The 25,550-nt window shown below is 42.5% G+C and overlaps 1 protein-coding gene across 1 annotated transcript in view; it reads right to left on the bottom strand.

Annotated features, from left to right (window-relative positions):
- LOC129407380 (E3 ubiquitin-protein ligase Jade-2-like) overlaps positions 1-25,550 on the bottom strand; it is a 75,382-nt gene that overhangs the window by 22,758 nt on the left and 27,074 nt on the right. Inside the window, exon 4 of the mRNA XM_055148177.1 lies at positions 8,127-8,244. Within this exon, the coding sequence (XP_055004152.1) occupies positions 8,127-8,244 (118 nt within the window). The remainder of the gene's footprint in view (positions 1-8,126; positions 8,245-25,550) is intronic.

Here is a 25,550-nt window from a genome sequence, read left to right as displayed (position 1 = left end):
AACCAGGACTAAATTCTGTCTAGACCAGGACAAAACCAAGACCACACCAGAACTACACCAGGATTAAACCAAGACTAAACCAAAAATAAAACAAGACTAAACCAAGACTACACTAGGACTAAACAGGACATAACCAGGATGTAACCAGGGCCAAACTCAGTGTAGATTAAGACTAAACTAGTACTAAACCAGGACTATACAAGGACTAAACCAAGACTAAACCAGGATTTAACCTGAACTAAATTCTGTCTAGGCCAGGACTAAACCAGGACTACACTAGTACTAAACTGGTTTAGTCCTGGTTAAACCAAGACTTAAACCAGGACTAAACCAGGACTAAACCAAGACTAAAACAGAACCAAACCAGGACAGAACCAGGAAGTAGTCAGGACTAAACCTAGATTAGGACTAAACCAAGATTTAACCAAGACTACACCAGGAAATCAGGACTAAACCAGGACTAAACTAGGACTAAACCAAATTCTAAATGAGGACTATACCATGACTATACCAAGAATTAACCAGGACTAAACGTGGACTACACCAGGACGTGCATCCTTGGTGTCTGAAATGAGGTCAAAGCTGGCGTGTGTGAGGGGAGAGAGCTGTTGCTAGGCAGACTTGAGCTAATCCATTTTCAAACCACGCACCAAGGAGAGGCTCTGCTTTCCACAGGCACAGAGCAGCCCACCGCCTTCAAACATCTGAATGTAGGGCAACAGCATTCGATTAAAGACGCACTCGGGAACTTTTCTGGTGCGGGGAAACACTCACCCATCTGTCTCTGAGGGTTGACAGAAGTACTGAAAATCAGATACTCATCGATACTAAAACTAGACTCATTTAAGCGGGTATTGATACTAAAACATTATTTGGCATGAATGTTCCACAGTATGACTTTAAACATCTTGCATTTGTCCAATTGCATATGTTTCATTGCTTCAAGGAAATCAAACATTCTTCTGTGAGTGGAGGTGCCTCTCCACAGATCATGCTGATGCCACCAGATTGTCTCTATGGAGGTAAACAAAGTTTAATGTCACACTGTGGAACATTCCAGGCAAAGCAGCAACATCTCCATGGAGACAAGCATGTACCTCAACAAAAAAGTGACACAGTGTAGCATTACATGTTCAAAAGGTAACACAGGCGTATTCCAGTGTCATTTTGAGATTTCAATTCTTCCAGTTTTGACAATACATTAAAGGTCTTATATTAGACACAATTTCTTTTGTTAGAATGTTGTTACCTCCTGTTGTGTTTTATTCACAAGTTTGACTAACTCTTTATTATTAGTCTGTCTACATCCTTAAAGCTCAAAAAGCTCCTGTGCCCTTGTGATGTCATGAAGTGGAAGTTTTCAAGTTTTCAAAGTACTGTTTACCTTTAGTTCAGTAGAGATGATCAATTCCAGGACTCAGCTTTATGGATTAAGAAAACTTTCAGAAATATTCATGTGCATAGGATGGAAATCTGTACATTTTTGGGAAATCCGTACATATTTGTCTGTAGTTGAGCATAAAATAAATATTTGTAAACTCTCGAATGAGTCCAGTTGTACAGAAAATGTATTGTGTGTATTTTATCCATCATAGTCCTGGTTCAGTCCTGGTTTAGTCCTGGTTCAGTTCTGGTTCAGTCTGTATGCGGTGCAAAAGTTCAGCATCTTGATCAATATTTCTTCTGTTCAATAAATGACAGATTTTTGACAATCGAGTCGCGTCTGTGAATTCGTATTCATACTGAAGAAAGTGTAAATTGTACAGTTTCATTTGGTGATTGTGATTCTTGATGTTGTAACTTTTCAACTTGTATTCTGGATAAAATACACCCAACACATTTTATCAGTCTTGGGCCATCAGGACCTGTAAGTCCTTCTCTGTTGGCCTAAAAAAATCTCTGAATAACAAATTGATGTTAATTATATTATTATTAAATAATTCCAAATGGTCTGTCCGCTTCCTTTCAGAGTTTTTCTGATGCCTGTGCTGCTTCCACACATAAACTTTCATATTAAAGTATTTGACCAATCACATTTCACTCATCATTTGTTGCCAGGCAGAGTCAAAGTCAAAGAAATCTGATGCCTTCACAATCCATTCTGCAGGCCCTCCAACACAAAAGAAATGTCCATGAAACCATTTCTTCAACCAATCAGATTCTGAGTTGGTGTCACCAGGGTCTTCTAGAAGCGAACGACGTCACTGGATTCAGACCCGTGACTGGACAGAGCTCGAACCAGCCAAAACAGCAAACTGCGTCTGTAGCGGAACTAGGACTAAAGCAGATCTAAACCAGGACTACACCAGGTCTAAACCAGGACTACACCAGGTCTAAACCAGGTCTAAACCAGGACTACACCAGGTCCAAACCAGGACTACACCAGGTCTAAACCAGGACTACACCAGGTCTAAACCAGGACTACACCAGGTCTAAACCAGGACTACACCAGGTCTAAACCAGGTCTAAACCAGGACTACACCAGGTCTAAACCAGGACTACACCAGGTCTAAACCAGGACTACACCAGGTCTAAACCAGGTCTAAACCAGGACTACACCAGGTCTAAACCAGGACTACACCAGGTCTAAACCAGGACTAAACCAGGACTAAACCAGGACTAATCTTGGACTTGAGAGAGAGCGTGAGAGAGAGTGAGAGAGAGTGAGAGAGTGTCCGCAAAGCGTGATCAGGCGACAGTTGCACTGGGCCCCAGGTAGCGCGGAGCACCGGTCCCGGCGCGGTCCTTTTGCCTCCGGTCACCCGACAGTCTACGTGGGTGCACCTTCGGGCCCATCCCGACAAACAGTCCCCTCACTTCTCTGTGCACAGAATCTCCACACGATTCTTTAAGGTGGAAGAGATTGTGTTTGAGGGAAGGTTTGTGTGTTCAACAAGTGTGACTAAAACAAAACAAAACACAACAATAACATAATGAAGATGAGTTTGTATAATATTGGAGTTTTAAAATGTAGAGTTTAGTGTCCTTCTCAGTTGTCGTTTTGTGCCCTACTTTCCCTGTTCAACCTCTCCATGTGAATTGGAGCTGGTCCTTGTCATTTCTGGTCACGTTCAGGGTTTTCCGAGGAGAGGAGAGGAGGAAGAGAAGAGGAGAGAAGAGGAGGAGAGGAGAGACAGGTGAGGAGGAAGAGAAGAAAAGGGACAGGAGGGGAGAGAGAATGAGAGAGGAGAGGAGGAGGAGAGAGGGAGCGGTCGAATGCTTTGGTTCAGTCGTGAGGAACCTTCACAGTGAAATCAGTAAACCATGACAAGACAAACCCACCATCTGACAGACAGAGAGAGAGAAGGAGAGAGGAGGAGAGGAAGAGGGGATAGAGGAGAGAGAGAGAAGGAGAGAGGAAAAAGGAAAAGAGAGGAGAGAGAGAGAAGAGGAAGAGAGGAAGGAGAAAGGAAGAGAGGAGAGATACAGAGGGAGACAGGAGAGAGAGGAGGAGAGGAGGGAAAGAGAGAGGAGAGAGAAGAACAGAGATTAGAGAGAGGAAGAAAGGAGGGAGAGAGAAAGAGAGACGAGGAGAGAGGAGAAGGAGGGAGGAGTGAAGAGAGAAAGAGAGGAGGGAAAGAGAAGAGAATGAGGAAGGAGTGAGGAGAGAAAGGGGTGAAAGAGAAGCGACTGAGGGAGAGAGAGGGAGAAGAGTGGAGGAGAGAGGAAAGATGATGGCGAGAGAGGGAGAGAAAGAGAGAAAAGAGAGGAAGAGAGGAGGGAGAGAGAAAGGGGGGAGGAGGGAGAAGAGAGAGAGAGAGGGAGACAGGTGAGAGAGGGAAGAGAGAGGGAGACAGGACAAGAGAGAGAGGAGGGAAAGAGGGAAGAGAAAGAGAGGTTTGGGGAATGTAAAGGCCCTGGAGGAAGTATTTGTCCTCAGGAAGTGTGTGTTAGCATGCTAGTTGTTGTAAAACTCCATTGTGATGGGGGAAGTTGTGAAAGTTGAAAAGAGAATTTGTCGTGTCTTTGACGTTTTGAAGTCGGTAAAAGTCGGGCATTTCTCTCCCTCACGTGAACAGAATTGAGATGTTCACTCGTTGTTTCTGCACAAATCCACAGGTTTCTCACATTTGTCCTTCTTTCCTCAGGAGTATGTCCAGATCTGCAAGGACAATGCTTTTTCTCTGATTGGCTAACCCACCTGTCAATCAACCCAATCTGAAGTCAAAAGGAAGAAGCACTGCTGCTGTCGAGTCAAACCTGAGAATGAGTGTGAAGAAATGTCTAATAACCAGAGACGAGGAGGGAGGGGGAGAGAGAGAGAGAGAGAGGAGGGAGAGAAAGAGAGAGGAGGAGGGAGAGAAAGAGAGTGGAGGAGGAGGGAGAGAGAGAGGGGAGGAGGGTGAGAAAGAGAGAGGGGAGGAGGGTGAGAAAGAGAGAGGAGGAGGGAGAGAAAGAGAGAGGAGGAGGGAGAGAAAGAGAGTGGAGGAGGAGGGAGAGAGAGAGGGGAGGAGGGTGAGAAAGAGAGAGGAAGAGGGAGAGAAAGAGAGAGGAGGAGGGAGAGGAGAGCAGAGGAGAGCAGAGGAGAGAGGGAGAGAAGAAGAGGAGGAGGACGATGACGAGGAGGGGGAGGAGGAGGAGGAAGAGGAGAGCAGAGAAGTGAGGGATAGAGTGAGAGGAGGAGGGAGAGAGAGTGAGAGGAGGAGGAGGGAGAGGAGAGCTGAGGAGATGGATAGGAGGTTATGGACTCGACACATCATTATAAAGACAGGACCATTTTTCACATAAACTGCACCGAGGAAAACAGAGGCAGCCAGAGAGAGAGAGACAGAGAAGGAGAGAGAGGGACAGAGAAGGAGAGGGAAAGGGAGGAAGAGAGAGCGAGAGAGACAGGGGGAGGAAGGAGAGAGGGAGAGGGCAAGAGGGTGAGAGAGAGAGGGAGAGAGGGGAAAAGACAGAAGGAGAGAGAGAGGGAGGGGGAGAGAGTGAGAGAGAGGGAAAGCAGAGGGAGGATCTGCTGAGTCAGGAAAGAGAGAGAGAGGAGAGGAGTAAGATAAAGAGTGAAAAAAACAGGAACGAAAGACGCAGAGATGGAGAGGGGAGAGATATTTGATAAGACACAGAGAGAGTGACAAACAAGATAGAGAGAGATGGAGGAGGGAGGAGATGGAGAGAGAGGAGGGGAGAGAGAGTGAGGAGATAGAGAAAGAGAGGAGGGAAGAGAGGAGAACCTAGGATCAAACAGAGAAACAGAGAGAGGGAATAAGAGAGAGAATGAGGGAGAGAGTGATGGAGAGAGATAATGAGTCTGCTTAAATATGGAACATAAAAACGGTTTGTTTTACGCAGGGTTTGTGAACACAACTTGAGGCTCATATGATTTTTATGGAGTGGTGTTGGGCTCAGTATTCACCAAAGAACCAGAGGATCACCAGTTCAAGTCACTTCAGAAGTCCTTTTTGGGTTCTGTCACAGTGACAGCAGTTGGTGCACCAGTCCTTCCACTGGATCCAGAAGTTCTTAGTTGGGTTGGTTTTGGTTGGTGTGAAAGCTTCAGTTGCACTCGGATCTGGACTAAATCAAACGAACCGACACCTCAAAAAAGAGCTGGTCCTGGTCCTTGACTCCGCACCCAATGCCAAACTCTGGTCCCTCTGGTGAGATGCCAACTCAGGTCTAAACCAGAGACAGTAGGTCCAAACTAACTATTCCAAATGCATTATGGGAGGACACGCTCGGACTCCTCCAATTTCCACTGTCCCAAATTGGGTCCCTGTGCCAAGGTTAAGGGTTGTGACGAGGCCCGGGGTTGGGTCTGGACGCCTGCCCCGTGGCTGGTGGTCTGGAGGTTTGCAAGGCTGGGACAGAGTGACATGAGGTCCCCACTTTTTATTTTCAGTGCCGCCCGTTCCCTGTGGAGATGGTGCATCTCGGCCTCACTTCTGAGACGTCTGGAGCACGGGAAAGTCTCAGCATCAGTGGAACCTGCTGTGCACGAGCCTTGGCTATACAACAATCAGACCAGTACTGGTAGGGCTGGGCGATCTTAAACTTGATATGGATCCTGACATATCGTATATATCGATATAATGTTTATATTCAATTCTGGTTTCGCCGCTTCGCTTGTTTACCTTCTCTGTGCGCGTCCCCGCCTCCCTGATTTTGCTAGACTATGTCTCATTCACTCCTCACTATCACCGTGAACGCCGAAAGTTGGTGCCAGTGAAAATCTTCTAGCACCATGAACCTTTTCTACCATTTCACATTCTTCCACAGACAAGACCATCAGCAGCACATCCTCATATTCCACCAAGTCGTGTCCTTTAGTCCGAAAGTAGCTGAACCACATGAGCAGCACAAGGAATGCGCTGTTTAGGCAAATTAACCATGCGCTTTTAAGTTTAGTTTCTGTAAAACGTAAACACGTGAAGCTGCATTAAACACATGATAATGTCAAACGGGCTGATGTGGCTCTAGAGTCGTGTTGCTTTACATGATGTAAAGTTTAGTAATGTAAAGTTTATTTATGCAGAAGATTTTAATCTGCAGTGGATTGTGGGAAACCTCAGAGCTCCTTATGCTGCTGAGGAACATGGGTCTGTTAAAATAAGGAACCTCCTGAACTTCCTCTGCTCAAGGAGCTCATGGTTCTTGTATGGTTACAGAGTTAATGCAAAGATGAGTTTGAGCTGAGTTGTTTTATTTATGATTGAAAAGAAGGCAACATGTATTATTTCTTTTATTTTACAGTTATATTATTATTTATGTAATCATGGATTTTTTTTGTAATTGTGAATGTGGCAGAAGCTCTTTGTTCCTACATGAACTGTCCACCTCTTGCACTTCGATAAAAAAGGACCTTGTGGAAGTTGGCAGATTTGTTTTTGCAGGAGTTATGGGGGTTATTTTTCCTACACATATCGAGATATCGTATATCGAGATATAGAAAAATATATCAAGATATATTTTTTTGCTCCATATTGCCCAGCCCAATGTGAAAGGACCACACTGGAGTCTCGATGCTACAGAACAACTATTTTATTGCCTGGTGCAGACCAAAAAACCAAACCAGCGAAGTGAAAGTGCCCTTAAACCTTTCCTCTGTTATGTTTGACTCACAAAAGCACTAAACTGATCACAGCACAGCACTGGAACTGAAAGAGCAGAGTTTTGCATCACGGTGATGTTAACAACAACTAGCACACTAATGTGCACTTCCCAGTTCTCGGACAGTAAAATGTTTTATAATTAGATGCATCACACAGCAGATTTATTTTGAACTCAAGAGCTGCTGATACATTCTATCTGTATGGGCCAGGACACATTTTCCTCAGACACATGGGGGAAAATCAGGTGCAAGGCTTCAAAATGGACTGTTACACTGATATTAAAGTAGTATTTTTAAATCCTATTTGCACTTTTTAAAATTCACTTTCATGTGTCAGACTGTGAGAGCTGCACACAGGGACAGGGCTGTTATTGGCTTATGCACGGAAAGCTCCGGATTACAACCTGACAGCAACTTTATCTGTCCATGTTTTACCAACACACATCTGACCCACACATCACACCACATACACCCTCGTCTTCACTCTCTCCTGCCCTCCTGTTCTCTCTACTGCTCCCCACTTCCCTCCCTCTTTTCCTTCTTCCCTTCTTCCCCCTCCCTCTCCTTCTCACTACTTCACTCTCTCTATCCCTCCCTCCCTCTCTCGCTCCATTCTTCTGGTTTGTGCGTGGCTTAACATAGTCACAGGTGTAATATTTTCCTTAGTCTGGGATATAATCCTTCGTGTATGTATTTTTGGGATTTGTCTGTGGGTGTAGGTTGTTATTTGTGTACATTCTTGATGTGTAGTTGCATGTTTTATGTTTTAATTCAATGATTCTCTTTTGTCTCATACATCTGCAGTGAGTTTGTGTGTACAGTGCAGTGTGTGTGTACAGTGAGTTTGTGTGTACACTGCAGAGTGTGTGTACAGTGAGTTTGTGTGTCCAGTGCAGAGTGTGTGTCCAGTGCAGAGTGTGTGTCCAGTGCAGAGTGTGTGTCCAGTGCAGAGTGTGTGTACAGTGCAGAGTGTGTGTACAGTGCGAGTGTGTGTACAGTGTGTGTACAGTGCAGAGTGTGTGTACAGTGAGTTTGTGTGTACAGTGCAGAGTGTGTGTACAGTGCAGAGTGTGTGTACCTGAGGTGAGCTCCTCCTCCAGCAGCTGAATCTGAAGGTCAAAGATCTTCTCCTGAAGGTCACACAGAGAGTGCTTCATCCTCTCTCTCCGGGTCACCATGTAACACAGGTTACGCACCTGAAACACAAGACAGAGAGAGAGAGAGAGAGAGAGAGAGAGAGAGAGAGAGAGACCATTAACTAGCATGCATATGAGAGAGAGAGAGAGAGATGTGGTTACCACTGCAGGTTACACACCTGAAAGAGAGAGCATTAACTAACATATAAATGTGAGGGAGAGAGAGACAGGGGGATGAGGGGTTGTACTGTGTACAAATGTAGTGTCAGAGTGTGGACAGGTGAAGTCCACTCTAGTGGACTTAAGACAGTCAGTCACTCAAACATTTCAAATATGTGTTAGTTGCAGTGATTTCAGGAGAGTGTGTCTGTGTGTCTCTGTGTGCGTCTGTGTCTGCTTGTCTCTGTGTGTGTCTCTGTGTGTGTCTCTGTGTGCGTCTGTGTCTGCTTGTCTCTGTGTGTGTCTCTGTGTGTGTCTGTGTGTGTCTCTGTGTGCGTCTGTGTCTGCTTGTCTCTGTGTGTGTCTCTGTGTGTGTCTCTGTGTGCGTCTGTGTCTGCTTGTCTCTGTGCGTGTTTCTGTGTGCATCTGTATGCGTCTGTGTGTGTCTGCTTGTCTCTGTGTGTCTGTGTGTGCACCTGTGTGCGTCTCTGTGTGCGTCTCTGTGTGTCTTTGTGTGTGTCTCTGTGTGCGTCTGTGTGTTTGTCTCTGTGTGTCTCTGTGTGCGTCTGTGTGTGTTGTCTCTGTGTGTCTCTGTGTGCGTCTGTGTGTTTGTCTCTGTGTGTGTCTGTGTGTGCGTCTGTGTGTTTGTCTCTGTGTGCGTCTGTGTTTGTCTCTGTGTGTTTGTCTCTGTGTGTGTCTCTGTGTGCGTCTGTGTGTTTGTCTCTGTGTGCGTCTGTCTCTGTGTGTTTGTCTCTGTGTGTGTCTGTGTTTGTCTCTGTGTGCGTCTGTGTGTGTGTCTCTGTGTGCATCTGTGTGTTTGTCTCTGTGTGTGTCTCTGTGTGCGTCTGTGTGTGTCTCTGTGTGTGCGTCTGTGTGTTTGTCTCTGTGTGTGTCTGTGTGCGTCTGTGTGTGTGTCTCTGTGTGCATCTGTGTGTTTGTCTCTGTGTGTGTCTCTGTGTGCGTCTGTGTGTATCTCTGTGTGTGTCTGTGTGTGTGTCTGTGTGTGCATCTGTGTGTTTGTCTCTGTGTGTGTCTCTGTGTGCGTCTGTGTGTGTCTCTGTGTGTGTCTCTGTGTGCGTCTGTGTGTTTGTCTCTGTGTGTGTCTCTGTGTGCGTCTGTGTGTGTCTCTGTGTCCGTCTGTGTGTGTCTCTGTGTGTGTGTCTGTGTCTGTGTGTTTGTCTCTGTGTGTGTCTCTGTGTGCGTCTGTGTGTGTCTCTGTGTGTGTCTGTCTGTGTGTGTCTGTGTTTGTCTCTGTGTGCGTCTGTGTGTTTGTCTCTGTGTGCGTCTGTGTGTGTCTCTGTGTGTGTCTCTGTGTGCGTCTGTGTGTTTGTCTCTGTGTGTGTCTCTGTGTGCGTCTGTGTGTGTCTCTGTGTGTGTCTCTGTGTGCGTCTGTGTGTGTCTCTGTGTGTGTCTGTGTTTGTCTCTGTGTGCGTCTGTGTGTTTGTCTCTGTGTGCGTCTGTGTGTGTGTGTGTGTGTGTGTGTGTGTATAGCCTGGTGCTGTGTCCCTGTGTGCAGCAGTTATAAATAGACAGGACAAAATGTGCACAGTCTGATTAGAACACTGCATGCGACTCTAAAGGAAGAGGAGGAGCAGACAAGTCCATGAATACTGAAGGATTACAGGGAATTATGGTCTGTCTGCGCCTGACTCACACAAAATGGAACTAATAGAGCTGCGATTGTGTGGAGATTTGCGATTTATGTTTTAAAGGTCCCGTATTGCACAATTTTCACATCTATGTTATTATGTTTCCTCTTCACAAACACACTTGGAGTTGTGTTTTGTTTAACACACAAAACCTGAACATTTAGGCTGAATTCTTCTCTCAAACTGAAAACACCTTGTGATGTCATGGTAATACAGGAAGAAATGTGTTTTTAAACGTCACACACCTTCACTAGAATCACCTGGATAATTTCTGCCTTGGAATTGCCAAACTCTACTCAACTAAAGGTAAAAAGTAGGGATGTAACGATAACCAAAATATTGTGATATCATATGGTCAAAAGTCTCACAATAACATCTGATGTAATCCATCCAGTCCTTATGTTTGGAGAAGTTGCTAGTGCTAGGCTTTTGCATGTCAATGGCCACTGTTATCCTGCCACTAAAAACACTATGATTACACCAGTCTGTCCATGTGAATGTCTGTGTCAACAGAATAATATAATAATTTTAGAAGTAAAACCAACCTTGCTTTTGAAGGATTTATGTGTGAGCAGCAGCAGTGAGTTGTACTTCCTGATAGAAAGCTCAACAGCGGCGGACTGATATCCCCTGGCACCATTGCGATAACAACACATAGAGCACATGAAAAAGTCTGTTCCAGTTATGGCTAGAGCCCGACCGATATATCGTTTGGCTGATATTATTGGCCGATATGAGCACCTAGAAGCATATTGGCTATCGGCCGATATGCTTGCTGATATGTTTGCTGATAGGAGCCGATATTTCACATGGTCATGTTATATCTTGTTATAAATCTTAGACTCTCTACATTCTGTTCATTTAATCCAATTTACAGACAGATGATTGTCCTAATATGTGGCTCCACATCAGTATTTATCTGTGGAGTCATTTGTGTGTGTGTGTGTGTGTCCGTACTGTCAATGAACACACACGCAGAGTCACGTGCGTTTGTTTACACCCGCAGACATAGATCCATGTGCAACACTAAGATTATTTTCTTTTTACAGACAATCAGTTTGAGTCTGGATTAAAAGGACATTTATTAGTGCAGACTTGTGATGTGGGAGGAGCCTGTGTGAGCGCTGAGTATTGAAAATATGTCGACTCTGAAGCTAGTTTTGGTTGGCTGTTTTCTATTGGTCTATTGTAAAGTGACTATATTGGCCGTATATTTGTTACTGGACCTGCATTGATATGTAAATGAGCTGTGAATAGACGTGTGAATGATGAAATTTGCGCATATAATTAATTACTAATCGCTAATAGCGATTGTTTCTTTACTAGCTAGGCTAGTAGTGATGGGTCGGTTGCGAACGAAGCGGCTCTTAGAGCCGGCTCTTTGAAGTGAACGATGGGAGCCTGATCCTTACTGGGACTGGAAGTCGTGTTTTCTCTTTCTCTCATTTTTTTCTCTTCACGTCGCGTGCAGACTCGTGGGAGTTTGACAGTGGCAGCGGCTAAAAACTAAACTTTCAAAAATATGCGTGTGCATAGAGTAAAAAAAAACATGCATAAATATATTCAGCATAAAATTAATAAACTAGGACTAATCTTGGGGTAGAGAGAGGGAGAGAGATAGAGCCCGAGTCCCGACACTCAGTCCTGGTTCAGTTCTGGTTTAGTCCTGTTTTACACATGGTTTAGATTTGTTTTAGTCCTGGTATAGTCCTTTTTCAGTCCTGGTTCAGTTCTGGTTTAGTCCTGCTTTAGACCTGCTTTAGTCCTATGACATATCATGTAAAGAGGCAGAATAACAATAAATGTTGCCTAAATAAACCCAGTTTAAAATCCACCAGAGCCAAACCTAAGTTTTTTTAAAATAATTCAAGATTTACAGTGAATTTTTACATCACTAAATATATCAGCGATTATATCGGCTATCGGCAGCTCCAACTTCCATTATATCAGTATATCGGCCACAACAAAATCCATATCGGTCGGGCTCTAGTTATGGCCACGTTCACATCATCATAACTAACTAGAGCAGAGTAAAATTCCTCTGCTATTGAGAAAATAGTTCCTCAACATGCGACGACTCATGCGATACAAGTTTTACTTCTAAAATGATTCTATTGACACAGACATTCACATGGACAGTCTGGTGTAATCATAGATTTGTGGAGTGGGTATGACTGTTTTTAGAGGCTAACAGTGGTCGTTGACATGCTCTAGTCTAGCACCAGCAACTTCTCCAAATACAAGGACTGGGATGGATTATTTCAAAAAGTGTCTCCACACATCTCCAACACTCTGGCTCACAAGGAAATGAAAACCTATGTCCAAAATTCCGAACTGTCCCTTTAAAGGCATGGTTTTAAAGTAGCAGCAGCTTATAAACATCGGGAACTACATTTCCCATCATTCATTTCAGTGCAAACATGATGAAGAAATATGTTTTTACTTGAATTCTTGGGATTATGACAGAAATAATTCACACCAAACTCTTATCAAGGTATTTTAAAAGCAAAAAAGTGTTCCATTTACAAATATATCAGCCTCTCCAAAATATCGCAATAAATATCGTACTGTGAAATGCATATCGTGATAATATCGTATCAAGAGATGTGGATATTGTTACACCCCTAGTAAGAGAAGACAGACTAATAATGCAGGGTTACTCAAACATGCAAATGAAACAAAACCCAACTCCAGGTCTGTTTTTGAGGAGATAACAACATTCTGACGAGCTCATAAGAGTTCATTTTGTGTAATTCAGCTCCGTTAAGAGAATGTACAGGATTTTAACAGTGACCCGTGTGTTTTTCTCCCCCTCAGAGCTCGGACTATTTCTCTCTTTAAAAGTCTGAAGCAGCAAAGAGCAGAGCTGTGACACTATCGCTCTGCCAGCTCAATGACGACACATACATCTCCTACAACACGACAGGAACACCAACCCTCTCTATCTCTCTCCTCTTTTCTCCCTCCCTCCTCCTTCACTCCCCCTCTCTTTCTCTTCATTACTCTCTGTCTCTTCATGTTGTGAAAACAGAGAAGAATCCTACAAAATCTGACCTTTGTTGAAGCTGTGGACGTCCTGTGAGTCAAACACGGGCAGACTGAATTCATCAAAATGCATGGCGAGCTCGCTCTGGGACCACAGACTGGATAAAGAAGTGTGGCTCCAGTCAAATGAAGCTCATTGATGCAATTATGGGGGCGAATTTAGAGCCGAGTTCCACATTACGGATAAAGTCAAATAAAAACACCAGGATCATGTAGAGCGGGTTAATATGAACATTTGAAGACCAAAATGAAGACTCTGATAGCAGTAGTTACAGAGAGAGGGGTGACGCTTTTTCAACACAGTGTGAACTGGAGCTGGAGTCAATGGAACCAGAAGCGCCCCCATGCTTACTTCTTCTTATTAACGAGGCTTTGCCCATTTATATATACAGTCTATGTCCTGGACAGTGGAGGAATGTCTTATCCAGATTTTCTTACAGATCTTTTACCTCCCCTCTTCTCTCTCCTCTGTCCCTCCCTCTCTCCTCTCAGCCTTTCCTCTCTTCCTCTCTCCTTCCTCCACTCTCCTCTCTCTCCTCCCCCTCTCCTGTCACCACACTTAAACGTATGAGGCAGAGTAACAGCAGACTGGAGACATAAAGTCCATCGTAGAGGATAAACTGCCACGAGACTCAAACTCATCAACTCCAGATTCAGTTCACACGTCATAATTCACCATGACGATGGCACCCAGGCCCACCGCTCCTGACAGGCTGTGAGGGATGGGTCAAATGCACACTACACATTTCCATAATTACGACGCATTAAAGGCCCTGTGATTTTTTCCCTCATGTATCTGAGCAAAATGTGTCTTGCCCCAGCACAGATATATTGTATAAACATCTCTTGAGGTCAAAATAAGTCCACTGTGTGCTGACTGTGTGTAACTATAAAGCCCCAAAAACAGAAAGTGCACGTTAGCATGCTGGTTGCTGTTACTTTACAGTGACAGCAAAACTCTGTTCTGGTCTCAGCGAGTTGTGAAAAGTATTTCTAAACTCATGGTGAGTCATGAGGATGCTCTGAATACACAAGGTAAGAGAGGAAGAACTTTGGACCAGTGCAAACTGTTTACAATGAACTTGTTCTGTTATTGACGTTTTGAAAATTTCGAAGCATCAAACTCTTTTTTTAAAGATTTATTTAACATATGATTTTATTGGTCAAACATACCTTCAGAAAAATAAATGTGTACTGTGAGTAGGCTCGATACATAGGCCACAGTACAATACACACCTCGATACAGTGCACTTTTGATTCAATATGAAATATTTCAAATCCATTCAATAAAAATGGTTAAATAAAAATGAAGGCTAAATCATGTCTGTGATACTAAAAGTCTTTGTTAAACCATGTCTTGTGCCAGGTTCATATGAAACACAAACAATTTTATCCTCAAAACAGTGAAAATGTCAAATGTGTCACATAAAAGAGTTTTCTTCCTCTAAACCAGGAGTCTCCAACCTGTAGCTCAGGAGTTACCTGTAGCTCTCCACCTCCTTCCACGTAACTCACCAAGGGATTTGTGAATTCTATGTATTGTGGATAATAAGTTTTGATGAATTACCATTGTAAATGTATCATTTTGATGTCTAACTTGGTGCACAGATAATTGGACAGTGGTTTATGTTTGATCAGCATCTAACTGTCCCCCGTCTAAGGCTCTGGCTCTTAGATTTACTCAGTTTCTTTGCTGAAATTGGTAGCTCTGGCATTTTGGTTTAGTAAAGGAGCTCACTGGACAAAAAAAGGCTGTAGACCCCTGATCTAAACAAACAACAAAACTGTAGGCCTGTATCAAAATAATTTAGTAAAATATACCAAATATACCAATACAATAGACCAATAAATACTCTTGGTGATGTATCAGCAGCCCCCGATATCGATACTGTATCATCACATCAAACAATATATAACAATATACTGATATTTCGATCTTTATGCACCCCCTTACTCTACACTGATCTGACCTGTCACTAGTCTACACTTGCTTGTGTCCATGGAGATAGATAACACACTGTGGATTATTCTAGACAAGAGGGGGCGACCCTCCACCAGACAACAGCCACAGTGAACCTTTAAGATGACAGCTGAACAGTTTTTGAGCCAAAATCCCACAGAGACAAACTGGAAATAACAAAAAATATGTCAAAACAAACACATCTCCAATTGATACTTTGTAATGACATCACGTTGGAGATGTTCTACATGTATGTCTATGGCAGAAACAATGCAAACACTATCAAACACTCTCCAACACGTTTAAGATCTGAAAACTCAAAAAGGATTTAAAGAGCACATTTTCAGGAGCCTGTGATCAGTCCGAGTGTTCATGGTCCTGTTTAGGTGTTTGATTTTCAACAAAAAGGTGAGAGCGACTAACTGAAAAACTGTTAATGCTGAAGTGAGAAAGCTTATGACTGTAATTTCATGTGTGAGAGAGACTTGTTTAGCAGCACAGATCAGCTCATGTGGTGTAGGTCCAGCCAAGTCAGCTCTTTAGAGTCAGAATGGGCTTAGGTGAAAAATGGTTGGAATGATTGACGATTGACTTGTAATTAAATATTGAACATGACTTGCATAAAACATTTCAGTGTTGTCAGAGTAAGTCTTCAGTTCATGTTGGCAGAATCGGCTCTTCTTTGGTCGATGTAGGAGACGTGATTTGTGACGAAGGGAAGGACAGAAGGAGACACCAAAAGCATGTAGGAGGCATGAAAGTGGGTCAGTCAGAACGCCGGTGCAGCCCTCTCCAAAACACATTAACAACATGATTTATGATGCGAGCGTCAGTGAAGCTCCGCTCGGCTGGGACAGGAGCAGTCAATAAACAAGTGCTCCTTTAGCTGGACTCAGATATGTTACGTGGACCAGATATTACAGCAATGTTACCGCTGTGTTATCTGAGCGTCCTGATTTAGTCAAATATTATTATGACATTATTATACCACAATACAAGAGGACGTTCATTTGTCCAGCAATAGAGATGTTTCAGACACTCCTTCAGACCTGTTGTGCTTGTGCGTGCTCTACAGTTATAATATATGACACCCGTGCATCATTCTGTTATAATTTGCACATTTTAAATCACAATATTTATCTAAAACGACTTAATAAAAAACAAGCTCTAGAGCTAGTGAGCAGCATATTATTTTTGCATTTGTATCAACATGACAACACGATGCTACCGAACCCTACGTGTTTCACCAATTTAAAAAATGTAACTGGACAATACAGTAAAGACAGAGCTAGGGATGGGCATTCGATGAAATTTTCTTAATTGATCGTCGGAAGAATTAACGATCGATTAATCATCAACGTTTTAATATTAAAATGATCATCATTATTATTACTATCTGCACTACTAATCTGCATAAATAAATTCAACTTTACAACATATAAACCGTAACCACTCTAGAGCCACATCAGCCCGTTTGACATTATAATGTGTTTAATTCAGTTTTGTTCAACTCTCACAGAAACAAAACTTAAAACCGCATCGCTAATTTGCATAAACTAAGCGAAGATAAAACTACAGTTTATGTTTCGCTGATGTGGTTCAACTTCTGTTGGATTAAAAGACATGACTCAGGTGAATACAGGTTAGTGTGACCAGATTTGCGTTTGTCAAAACCAGGACACCGTACGGGGGCAGGAGATGGGACCTCGTCATCGACATTGCGCGACTCTCACCTGGTAAAGCTTTTTCCCACTGGACACCGAGACATATGTACCTGCTTTGTACACTGTGCACATGGACTCACACTTGTCTCGAACGCAACGGAAAGCGTGGAATTTCTTGTACAAATCATCGTTAAATACACATTTGAGCTTCGGTACGTTGCAGACTGACCGACTGTTTCTGTTTGCTCGCTTCTTCTGAGTGCAGAGAGACACATGTATGGATCCCTGTTTGGTCACGCTACGCACAGCAACCTACATTCGGTTTGTCGATTAAAATGAACGTAATCGATGAAATTCTTAATGATCAATTATCAATTAATCCACTAATCATGCCCATCCCTAGACAGAGCAGTGGGCGTGGATTGGGGATGGTGAAAAACGGGAAGTGATGTGCAATATGGCGTCTTGAAAATAAGCAATTTAATTTGATCCAACAGAAACTGGTCTTACGGAGGGAATATGTTTTTCGCAGCACAGTGGCAGAGTGGTTAACAGGATGAGTGACAAAAAATATGACAAAAAATGAATACAATTTACTTGAAGCCAGACCACAATTTTCGTTTTTATGTACAGTTAGTATTTACAATGCATTTAGGAGGTAACTAATGTCATTTTCGTAAAAGTTATGCTTCACTGTGATTGGTTAAACACACCTGTCACTCACTCAGCCTGACAGAGGAGAGCCAACAGGACGAGTGGACGGGGGAAAGTGTGTGTTTGACCACAGTGTAGCATTAAGTAGAGAATCCTGAATCACAATATAACACCAAAACTGGCTGCTCTTGTGCTTAGCCTCACAGTAAGAAGACCCAAGAGTTTGCATGTTCTCCCTGTGTCTGAATTGGTTTTCTCCAGTTTGCATCATCTGAAAACATCAGCTAATCCTGCAGCTATAGGTATTCAAGATTCAGGCTACAGATCTGGAAAGCGTCTGCCTTTGCTGCTACAAACTCCATGAGCGGATTACATCACAGCAAATATTTAAAAACACAATATCCCGCAGGACAGAATGAGTTTTAAGGCAGGTTTGTGGATTGAGATTTTACAGAACAAAAATGGTGTCACATTTGAAACAGAAACAGGATTAACTCACGGTCCAGTGGCTGTGAGAAGCACCAGTCACACCAGGGATTAAACATGACACACAATCCTCAACATTTACACACACACAACCAACACTGTTCTCAACTAAAGAGATGCACGAGCTGTTTCACTGATCCAGTCTCAATACAGCTGAAACAAAATAAACAAGGAAACACCCAGTGAGGTTCATTTGGTCTTCCAATAATTTATATTATTAGGTTCTTTCATCAGATCAAGAGTTTGTTTTCATACCTGACAGTTTGGACTGCTCACCAGTGCTCTTCCTCAGAAAGGTCATGTGATGTCTCTGTGACAGTCATGTGATGTTGCTGTAGTAGGAAGATGGAGCCAAAACTTGTATAAATCTATAAATCAGCTGAGCGGACACGTCACAGCAACATCAAGTGACCACTCTGAGGAAGAGCGCCGTGAGCACGTGAAACTGTCAGGTATGAAAACAAACTCTTGGTCTGAAAAACGCTAATGTGTGCTAAAAAACCTAATAACATAAAGAAACACCCATTTCACCAAAACAGTATTCAAAATATTAGCTCGCTCTCTGTAACTGCTGCTGTCAGACTCTGGTTTTAAAATGTTCATATTAACTCTCCATCATCCTGTGTCACTATTTTGTCTATAAATCATGATATGAACATGATCTAAATGATCTAAATCTTAACTAACTCCTTCCTTGAGGTCGCTCCCACTGGTGTTTGCAACAGAGGGAGCGACCAGCGGCAAGGGCTGTTACCTTCAACAGCCTCGCTCTGGATTGGCTCTTTGGTTGCTATCATGGTTGGGATTCCAAATATGTAATACAGTTCTGAATTTGCGGTTAAAGTACAAACCTCGATGAACTTTATTTGACTGGAGCCGTACACTATGGGTGATGTCTCTCTCCTTTAGTCCACTTCTTCATAATTAAAGACTGATATATCAGCTGGCCGATTGTTTCACTTTTTAGTGCATCGAAAGACGGCCTTGAATTACCAGCACAGGCCGATAATTTGTTTTGGTCGACCTGCTGCCTAAAAAATTCATAAAATTTTATTTGAACACTTGAGTGCAAAAAAAGAAAACTACATAAAAGGTGACTACACAGCCATTTGAAGTCTGTGGTAAAAGGGCTGTGGGTTTATAGTAAATCATAATTTGGGGAAAATAATCAAAATCTTCTGTACATATTGCTTCAAAAATATCAACAAATGTTATCGTCTGTGGGTTTCTCTAGAATTGGTATTGGCATCGGCCATGAAAAAGACCCACATCTCTTGATCTTTCCAGTCCAAGAGCTCAACCAATAACACACCATAGATTGTCTTTAAGAGGCCACTGTGCAGCATCTCTTAAATCTTTGTGGCAGCGCTAAACAAAAGGAAAACACAAGGTGACACTATAAAACCACGACAGACCTGAGTGAGCGCGTGGATGAGCACACCATCTGGAGCTCGCCTGCTCTAAACGCGCAAGAACAGTTCATTTTCTGCTCGGTAAATTCACATAAACAGTTTTTCATCAGACTGAGGGCCCCATTCAGACGCATTAGTCTGTGCATCTGCTTACATGTGAGGGGAGGGTCACGCAGGGATACGACGCAGGCACGTAATTCAAGAGGAAACATTTACAAGGAGAGCTCCAATGTGTGCTTTTACACGATTTAAAATGCAAAAACGACCACAACTCAACCATTATCTCTTATATACTGAGGACGCAGCATATCCTAGAGAGCTGCTCTGGGCTCATTACAAACTGGATTTAGTTGTGGTATCTGGCAACCCAAAGTGAAGAGCTCATTCTACTTTCTGATTGGATAACTGGCAAAAACTTAACGAACCTCTGACTTTCTATCTCAACCGGCATGTTTCTTCACAAAACACTGAGACCTCTACATCTGATATAAACATAAAAAGAGATTTTCTTAAACGTTCAATAAAAGCAATAAAAGGTGCTATACCCGATTTTTTTTTTGCCTTAAAAGGTGCACTGTGTAACATTTCTGGAGGGTCTGCCACATGCTTGTCTCCATGGAAATGTTACTGCTTTGTCTAGAATGTTCCACAGTGTAGTTTAAAACGTATCTATCATGAAGGAGACAAGCATGTTACAGCACTGCGCTACATTACAGTTCAGATCTGTGGAGAGTCGTCCCTATTCACAGAAGGAATTACAGTATTTTTGAGCAACAGAAACACCCATAATGAATAAATGCTAGATGTTTACTTGCCACGTTTACATGAGAGCTTTCATTTCAAATAAAAACTGTTTAATTCTGAATAAAAATAAATTCCGCTTTAAAAAGACCACGTAAACACTTAAAGACGATTCATTTCTTCCTGGATTATGTTTCACGTATATTCTTGTTAAAAATAATGTGGGTGCTTCGGCGCATGCTCGTTGTGTCGCCCTTCTGATGTGATCCGGATGATCCGGCTCCACCAGTCCTGGCTTCGGACTTTCCTCTCTTCTTGTCTCTTTGGATTTGTGAGCGGGATGTGGGAGTGGGCTGAGGTAGAGCAGCTTCACACTCACTTTGTCTTCTTCCTCCTTCTCCGACACTCTTCCCTTCTCCTCCTCAGCTGACAGATGTAAAGTGTGATGAGACAATTCTCCAACTGTTGCGCAATTATCATCGGAATCACTGTGGAAAAAGGTCTGGATCGTGTTTGTGTCCGTAGCGTCACGACGACCAAGATGTGTGTGTTTTCTCCCGGTCGATGTAAATCCGTTGGTGTCTCTGTCCAGTCAGAACCTTCCCCACCCCCCAGATGCTCAGACACATTAAATAAAGACCATTTAATGAGTTTTCCATGTAAAGTCGAAGGAAAATATTCAGAACTACTTAATTCAAAATAATTCATTCAGAATAAAAAAAAAATAAAAAAAAACATAGGTCAATGTCATACCATGGAACATTCCAGGCAGAATAGTTCCAGTAAAAAACTAGTTAATTGGAAACAGTTTGCAGTGGTCCAAAGTTCTTCCTCACTTACCTTGTGCATTCTGAGTATCCTAATTATTCACTGCTATAAGTTTTAACTAGCATGCCAAATGTACACTTCCTGATTGACAATAAATGTTTTATAATCAGCTGCAGACAGTACACAGTGAAATGACTCTGGCCTCAAGAGTTGCTTATACAATAAACCTGTACTAGATGTACTGGGACAAGACACATTTTGCTCAAATTGGCTACATGGCAAAAAAAATCTAAACCATTTGTAGAAACATCAGATATTAACATTTCTATGGTTGTGCAGTTTACATAAAGAATAAGATATAATTAATGTAGTTTCCTCGGAGTTGTGTTTTGTTTCATTCACACGTTTAACACACAAACCCTGCACATTTAGGCTGAGTTTTTCTTTTTGAAGAGGCAACAGAGTTCTAACATGACTCACAAGAGACAACAAGCTCACAAGAGGCACATCTGCGTCATATAAGACCTATAAAATATTCAGCTAACATAAAAAACTCTGACATGTAAATAAAACATGTCTGCTCCAGCTTACATACATCCCGCTGTGCCTCAGAGCCTTTGCACCCTGCACTCCAGTCAAGATTCCCACGAGACCACGCCCCCACACAAACAACGCACCGTTCACTATCACACAACTGACCACGCCCCCACACAAACAACACACCGTTCACTATCACACATCTGACCACGCCCCCACACAAACAACGCACCGTTCACTATCACACATCTGAACACGCCCACACGAGCAACGCACCGTTCACTATCACACATCTGAACACGCCCACACGAGCAACGCACCGTTCACTATCACACATCTGAACACGCCCACACGAGCAACACACCGTTCACTATCACACATCTGACCACGCCCACACGAGCAACGCACCGTTCACTATCACACATCTGACCACGCCCACACAAGCAATACACTGTTCACTATCACACATCTGACCACGCCCACACAAGCAATACACTGTTCACTATTGCACGTCTGACCACGCCCACACGAACAACGCACCGTTCACTATCAGGCACTTGCTGACCAATCAGAGCGAGAGCTGCCAGAGCGGAGCTAGCACTGGCTCTGAGTGGGGCTAAGCTAACTCTAACAAAGCTGACTTTTGGGCACTTTGATGATTTAAACATTTTCATACATGTTCATATTGTAAAAATACAGAAGAATCCCTACAAAATCTGACCTTTATGAAAGCTGGATGCCCTGTCAGAACACGGCAGTTTGAATTCACAATAAATGTACTGCTCACTATGGGACAATTCTCTGTGGGTCAGAGCTCCTGAGAGCTGCAGTACCTGGAGCAGCCACTAGTGGATCTCGCTCGCAGACAGAGGGTGGATCTGATTCTAGAGCCATGCTTTAGCTCCAAGTTGTATCATCTCTATCAAAGGCCATGTCAATTTAAGCTTTAGTTATCTCTGAATTATTGAAGACCCCTGCGGCCCTGGCACTGGTCCGCGCACCGCCTGTTTGGAAACACACTTTACATAAACTGCACACACACACAAAATACACACACACATATGTCACACACAAACCACACACAGGAGCACACGTCAACATTAACGGGTCGTGTGGCTCATATTTATTTTATTGTGGGAGTATCAGAGTATCAGAGAGACGGGGGAGTGGACAGAGAGCGGGGCAGACAGGTGACAGACAGGTGACGGGCAGGACCGACAGGTGAAGAGACTAAAGGAAAAAAGGTCAAAGAGATTCATTCATAATTCATCAAAGTAAAATGAGAAGAGAGAGGATGAAATAACCAAGAAGAAGCGTTAGTGTGGTGATTGTAACAGATGAAACATGATTGTAAAAGAGAAGCGTTCTAACACTGCCAAGAGGTGCGAAAAAACAGAGCAGAGTAAGTGAAGGATTTATAGAGCATAGCATGTGTCCATCGCTTCTTACATAAGTATTCAAAGTGAAAATGTAGATTTTATTATAAAAAGTGAAAGTCCATCTAAACCCGGTCGTCTCGTTGCGAAGTGCTTCACTGTTCTGCTCACATTAAGGAAGTTAGTCTTGGACTGGGCCCAGACTGACCAGTGCAGTTACATAGACTCCTGAGAACTGTCTGAGGGTTTATGAGCTAGACCTGGACTCGGACTCGGTCTTGGATCAGGTCCGGTCTTGGATCTGGTCCGGTCTTGGCTCAGATCTGTCTAATGTCTTCTCCAGAGGCTCCACAGACAGAAGGAAGTCTGACTGCCGTGAGTTTTTATGAGAGAATGTGATATTGTTTTAACCATGAATCATCTGAGTTTGGCAGGAAACCACAGTGTGAAGAAACTCAATACAAACAGACCAAGTGTTTCTGAGGACTTCTGGACACGTGAGCATAAAGGTGCACTGCGGAACTTTTCATTGCTTTCCCTTGAATGTTCCACAGTATGCTGACACCTCCATTAAGAATGCCACGTATTTTGAAGCAAGCTGTGATTACCTGAGCAGCCAGAACTACACACTTTGACAAAACTTTACAAAGAAAGGTGGATCTGGAGCCAAATTCTGCCTCCTGATTTCAGAGGATGTGACTGACAGAGAGATTAACCAATCAGAGAGACACATGGTTCATTTGTGCCCAAACAAAGAGCGGCTTACGAATAAAAAAACAAAAAACAAAACAAAAAAACCCAACAATGTAGAGGACTGAGAAACAGCACACATTTCTGCAGAATCAACAAACGAAGCACCAAACTCTGTAATAAATATACATGTACTTCTTTTGCATTTGAGAGTACTACAAATTAGCAGCTGTGGTTGAACCGTCCCACGTCATGACAGAGCTTTTGACTATTTCTGTTTTACATACACAAACATACAGGCCTAAATTATAAACAAAGCTACTGGCTATAACTGCAAGACCACAACATGTTCACAGAGTCTTGTGTAGTCTGGCTGCAAGAGCGAGCCTGATGCATGTTTGATGATGTCTGAACTAAACTAGCACCATTATAAAATTTGCAGAAACATTTCATTTTTCAGTTGTATCTTTAAAAAGAATCGATTTCACCAAACAAACCAGAATCTAAAACAAAAAAAATAACAGCTTTAATTTTTAACATGAAGAGCCTGGAGAGTAGAGCTGTCAAAAGGTTCAGAAACAAGCAGTTTGAAGCAAAGCTCTCCTCAGTGGTCTCTCTCTTCTGCAGCTTGGGGCGAGGTCTGAATAAACAATTAATGTAAATAATTCAAACTAAGGAATAAATTAAAGCCACGCAAATGAGCAGAACGCTGTCAATCAAATGTTCAAAATCTAGAGCGTTTAACATTGAGCTGGAGGACGGACAGAGGTGGTAGAATAACCACAAAACTGCACTCAAGTAAGAACAACGCACACAATAGTGGTCCAAGAAATGACTCAAGTAAGAGTAAAAATGTATTTGAGAAAAGTACTACTAAGTAAGAGTAACTTAAAGAAGACATATTGTGCTTTTGTGCTCTAGAGTTATAATCTATGACACTTGTGGATCATTATGTTATATTTTGCATATTTTACTAAAGCAACTATATAAAAAACAAGTCTGTTACAAGTTTGACTTTATTGTAAACGTCATCACAACAAAGCGCCATGCAGCTGTCAGCACCTCCTGTGCATAACTGCACATCACACTAGAGCAGGGATTTATTTATTTCTGTACCAAAACAATGCTGCAGAATCCTACGTGTATCATCAGTAAAGAAAATAACAGGGTCCCCTCTTTTCCACTGATAAAATTTCAAAACTTCTCCATGATTTTTCATGAGCTGCAGTGAATTTTCCATGACTTTACGGCACCTACATGTGTAGAACTGATCAAACTTTTAGGGCTAAATCTGAAATGTGAACTCTTTCCACTCACCTTATGGTTCGGGATTATAGTTTTTAACATTCAAAATCCTGTCAGTGCATTTATTGTCATCTCTTTTAAACAAAAGGCACAAATGTTCAGAAATAATCAGAATGGCCTCATGAGAAATTAACAGAACGCTGGAGTTGTGTGAAAGAGATACTAAAATTCCATGACTTTTCATGGACTTTTTCTTTTAAAATCAGAAAACAAAGTGCGTCCGTCACAGTGGGCATGTACCATGGCGCTGATCAGCAAGATGGCATCTTGAAGACAAGATGATTAAAGATAACTCAAACATGCACGAATCATTTCAGATACAACTTCAGAAGGTCAATGAGAAGAAAATACTATAACATGGTTAAAAACTCTAAAATGTCGATTTAGCAGAATAGCTCTGCTTTAAAAAGCAACTCTCGGGTTGTAATGTCTGAATTATCATTTAAAGTGAATGTAATTTGAAGGACAAAACATTAAAGGATGCACAAAGTCTGGTATTTTCAAAGGACAGACACTAAATGAGACAAACTAAATCAGATCTGAATGACTTACTCACAGTCTATCTTACATTTATTCAATTACAGGTGATTTTAGCTCAAAAATACCTAGAAAAACAGAGGTTTTATCTGTATGCGGGGTCTCCTCTCTACAGATCTGACCTGTAACTTGGTCTGGTTTAGCCTCCATGAAGATAGATAGTTCAGTTTAAAGCCGTACTGTGAAACATTCCAGACAAAGCAATAACATCTCCATGGAGAAAACAACAGGACAGACCTCCACCAGAAAAGTTACACAATGCAACTTTAAGATCTCTAGTTACCGGGCCTATCCACATGAAACAAAAACTGGCACAAAGTTCAGCATCTTCACAAAGTGGTGCCATTACTCAACTCCAAAGACGTGGCTGTTGTCAGCTGAGA

This window comes from Boleophthalmus pectinirostris, unplaced genomic scaffold, assembly GCF_026225935.1.
Source record: "Boleophthalmus pectinirostris isolate CB_2022bp ecotype Guang Dong unplaced genomic scaffold, ASM2622593v1 HiC_scaffold_12, whole genome shotgun sequence".
NCBI lineage: Eukaryota > Metazoa > Chordata > Actinopteri > Gobiiformes > Gobiidae > Boleophthalmus > Boleophthalmus pectinirostris.
The sequence above is the reverse complement of the archived record's forward strand: the minus strand, read 5'-3'. Positions and strand labels throughout refer to the sequence as shown.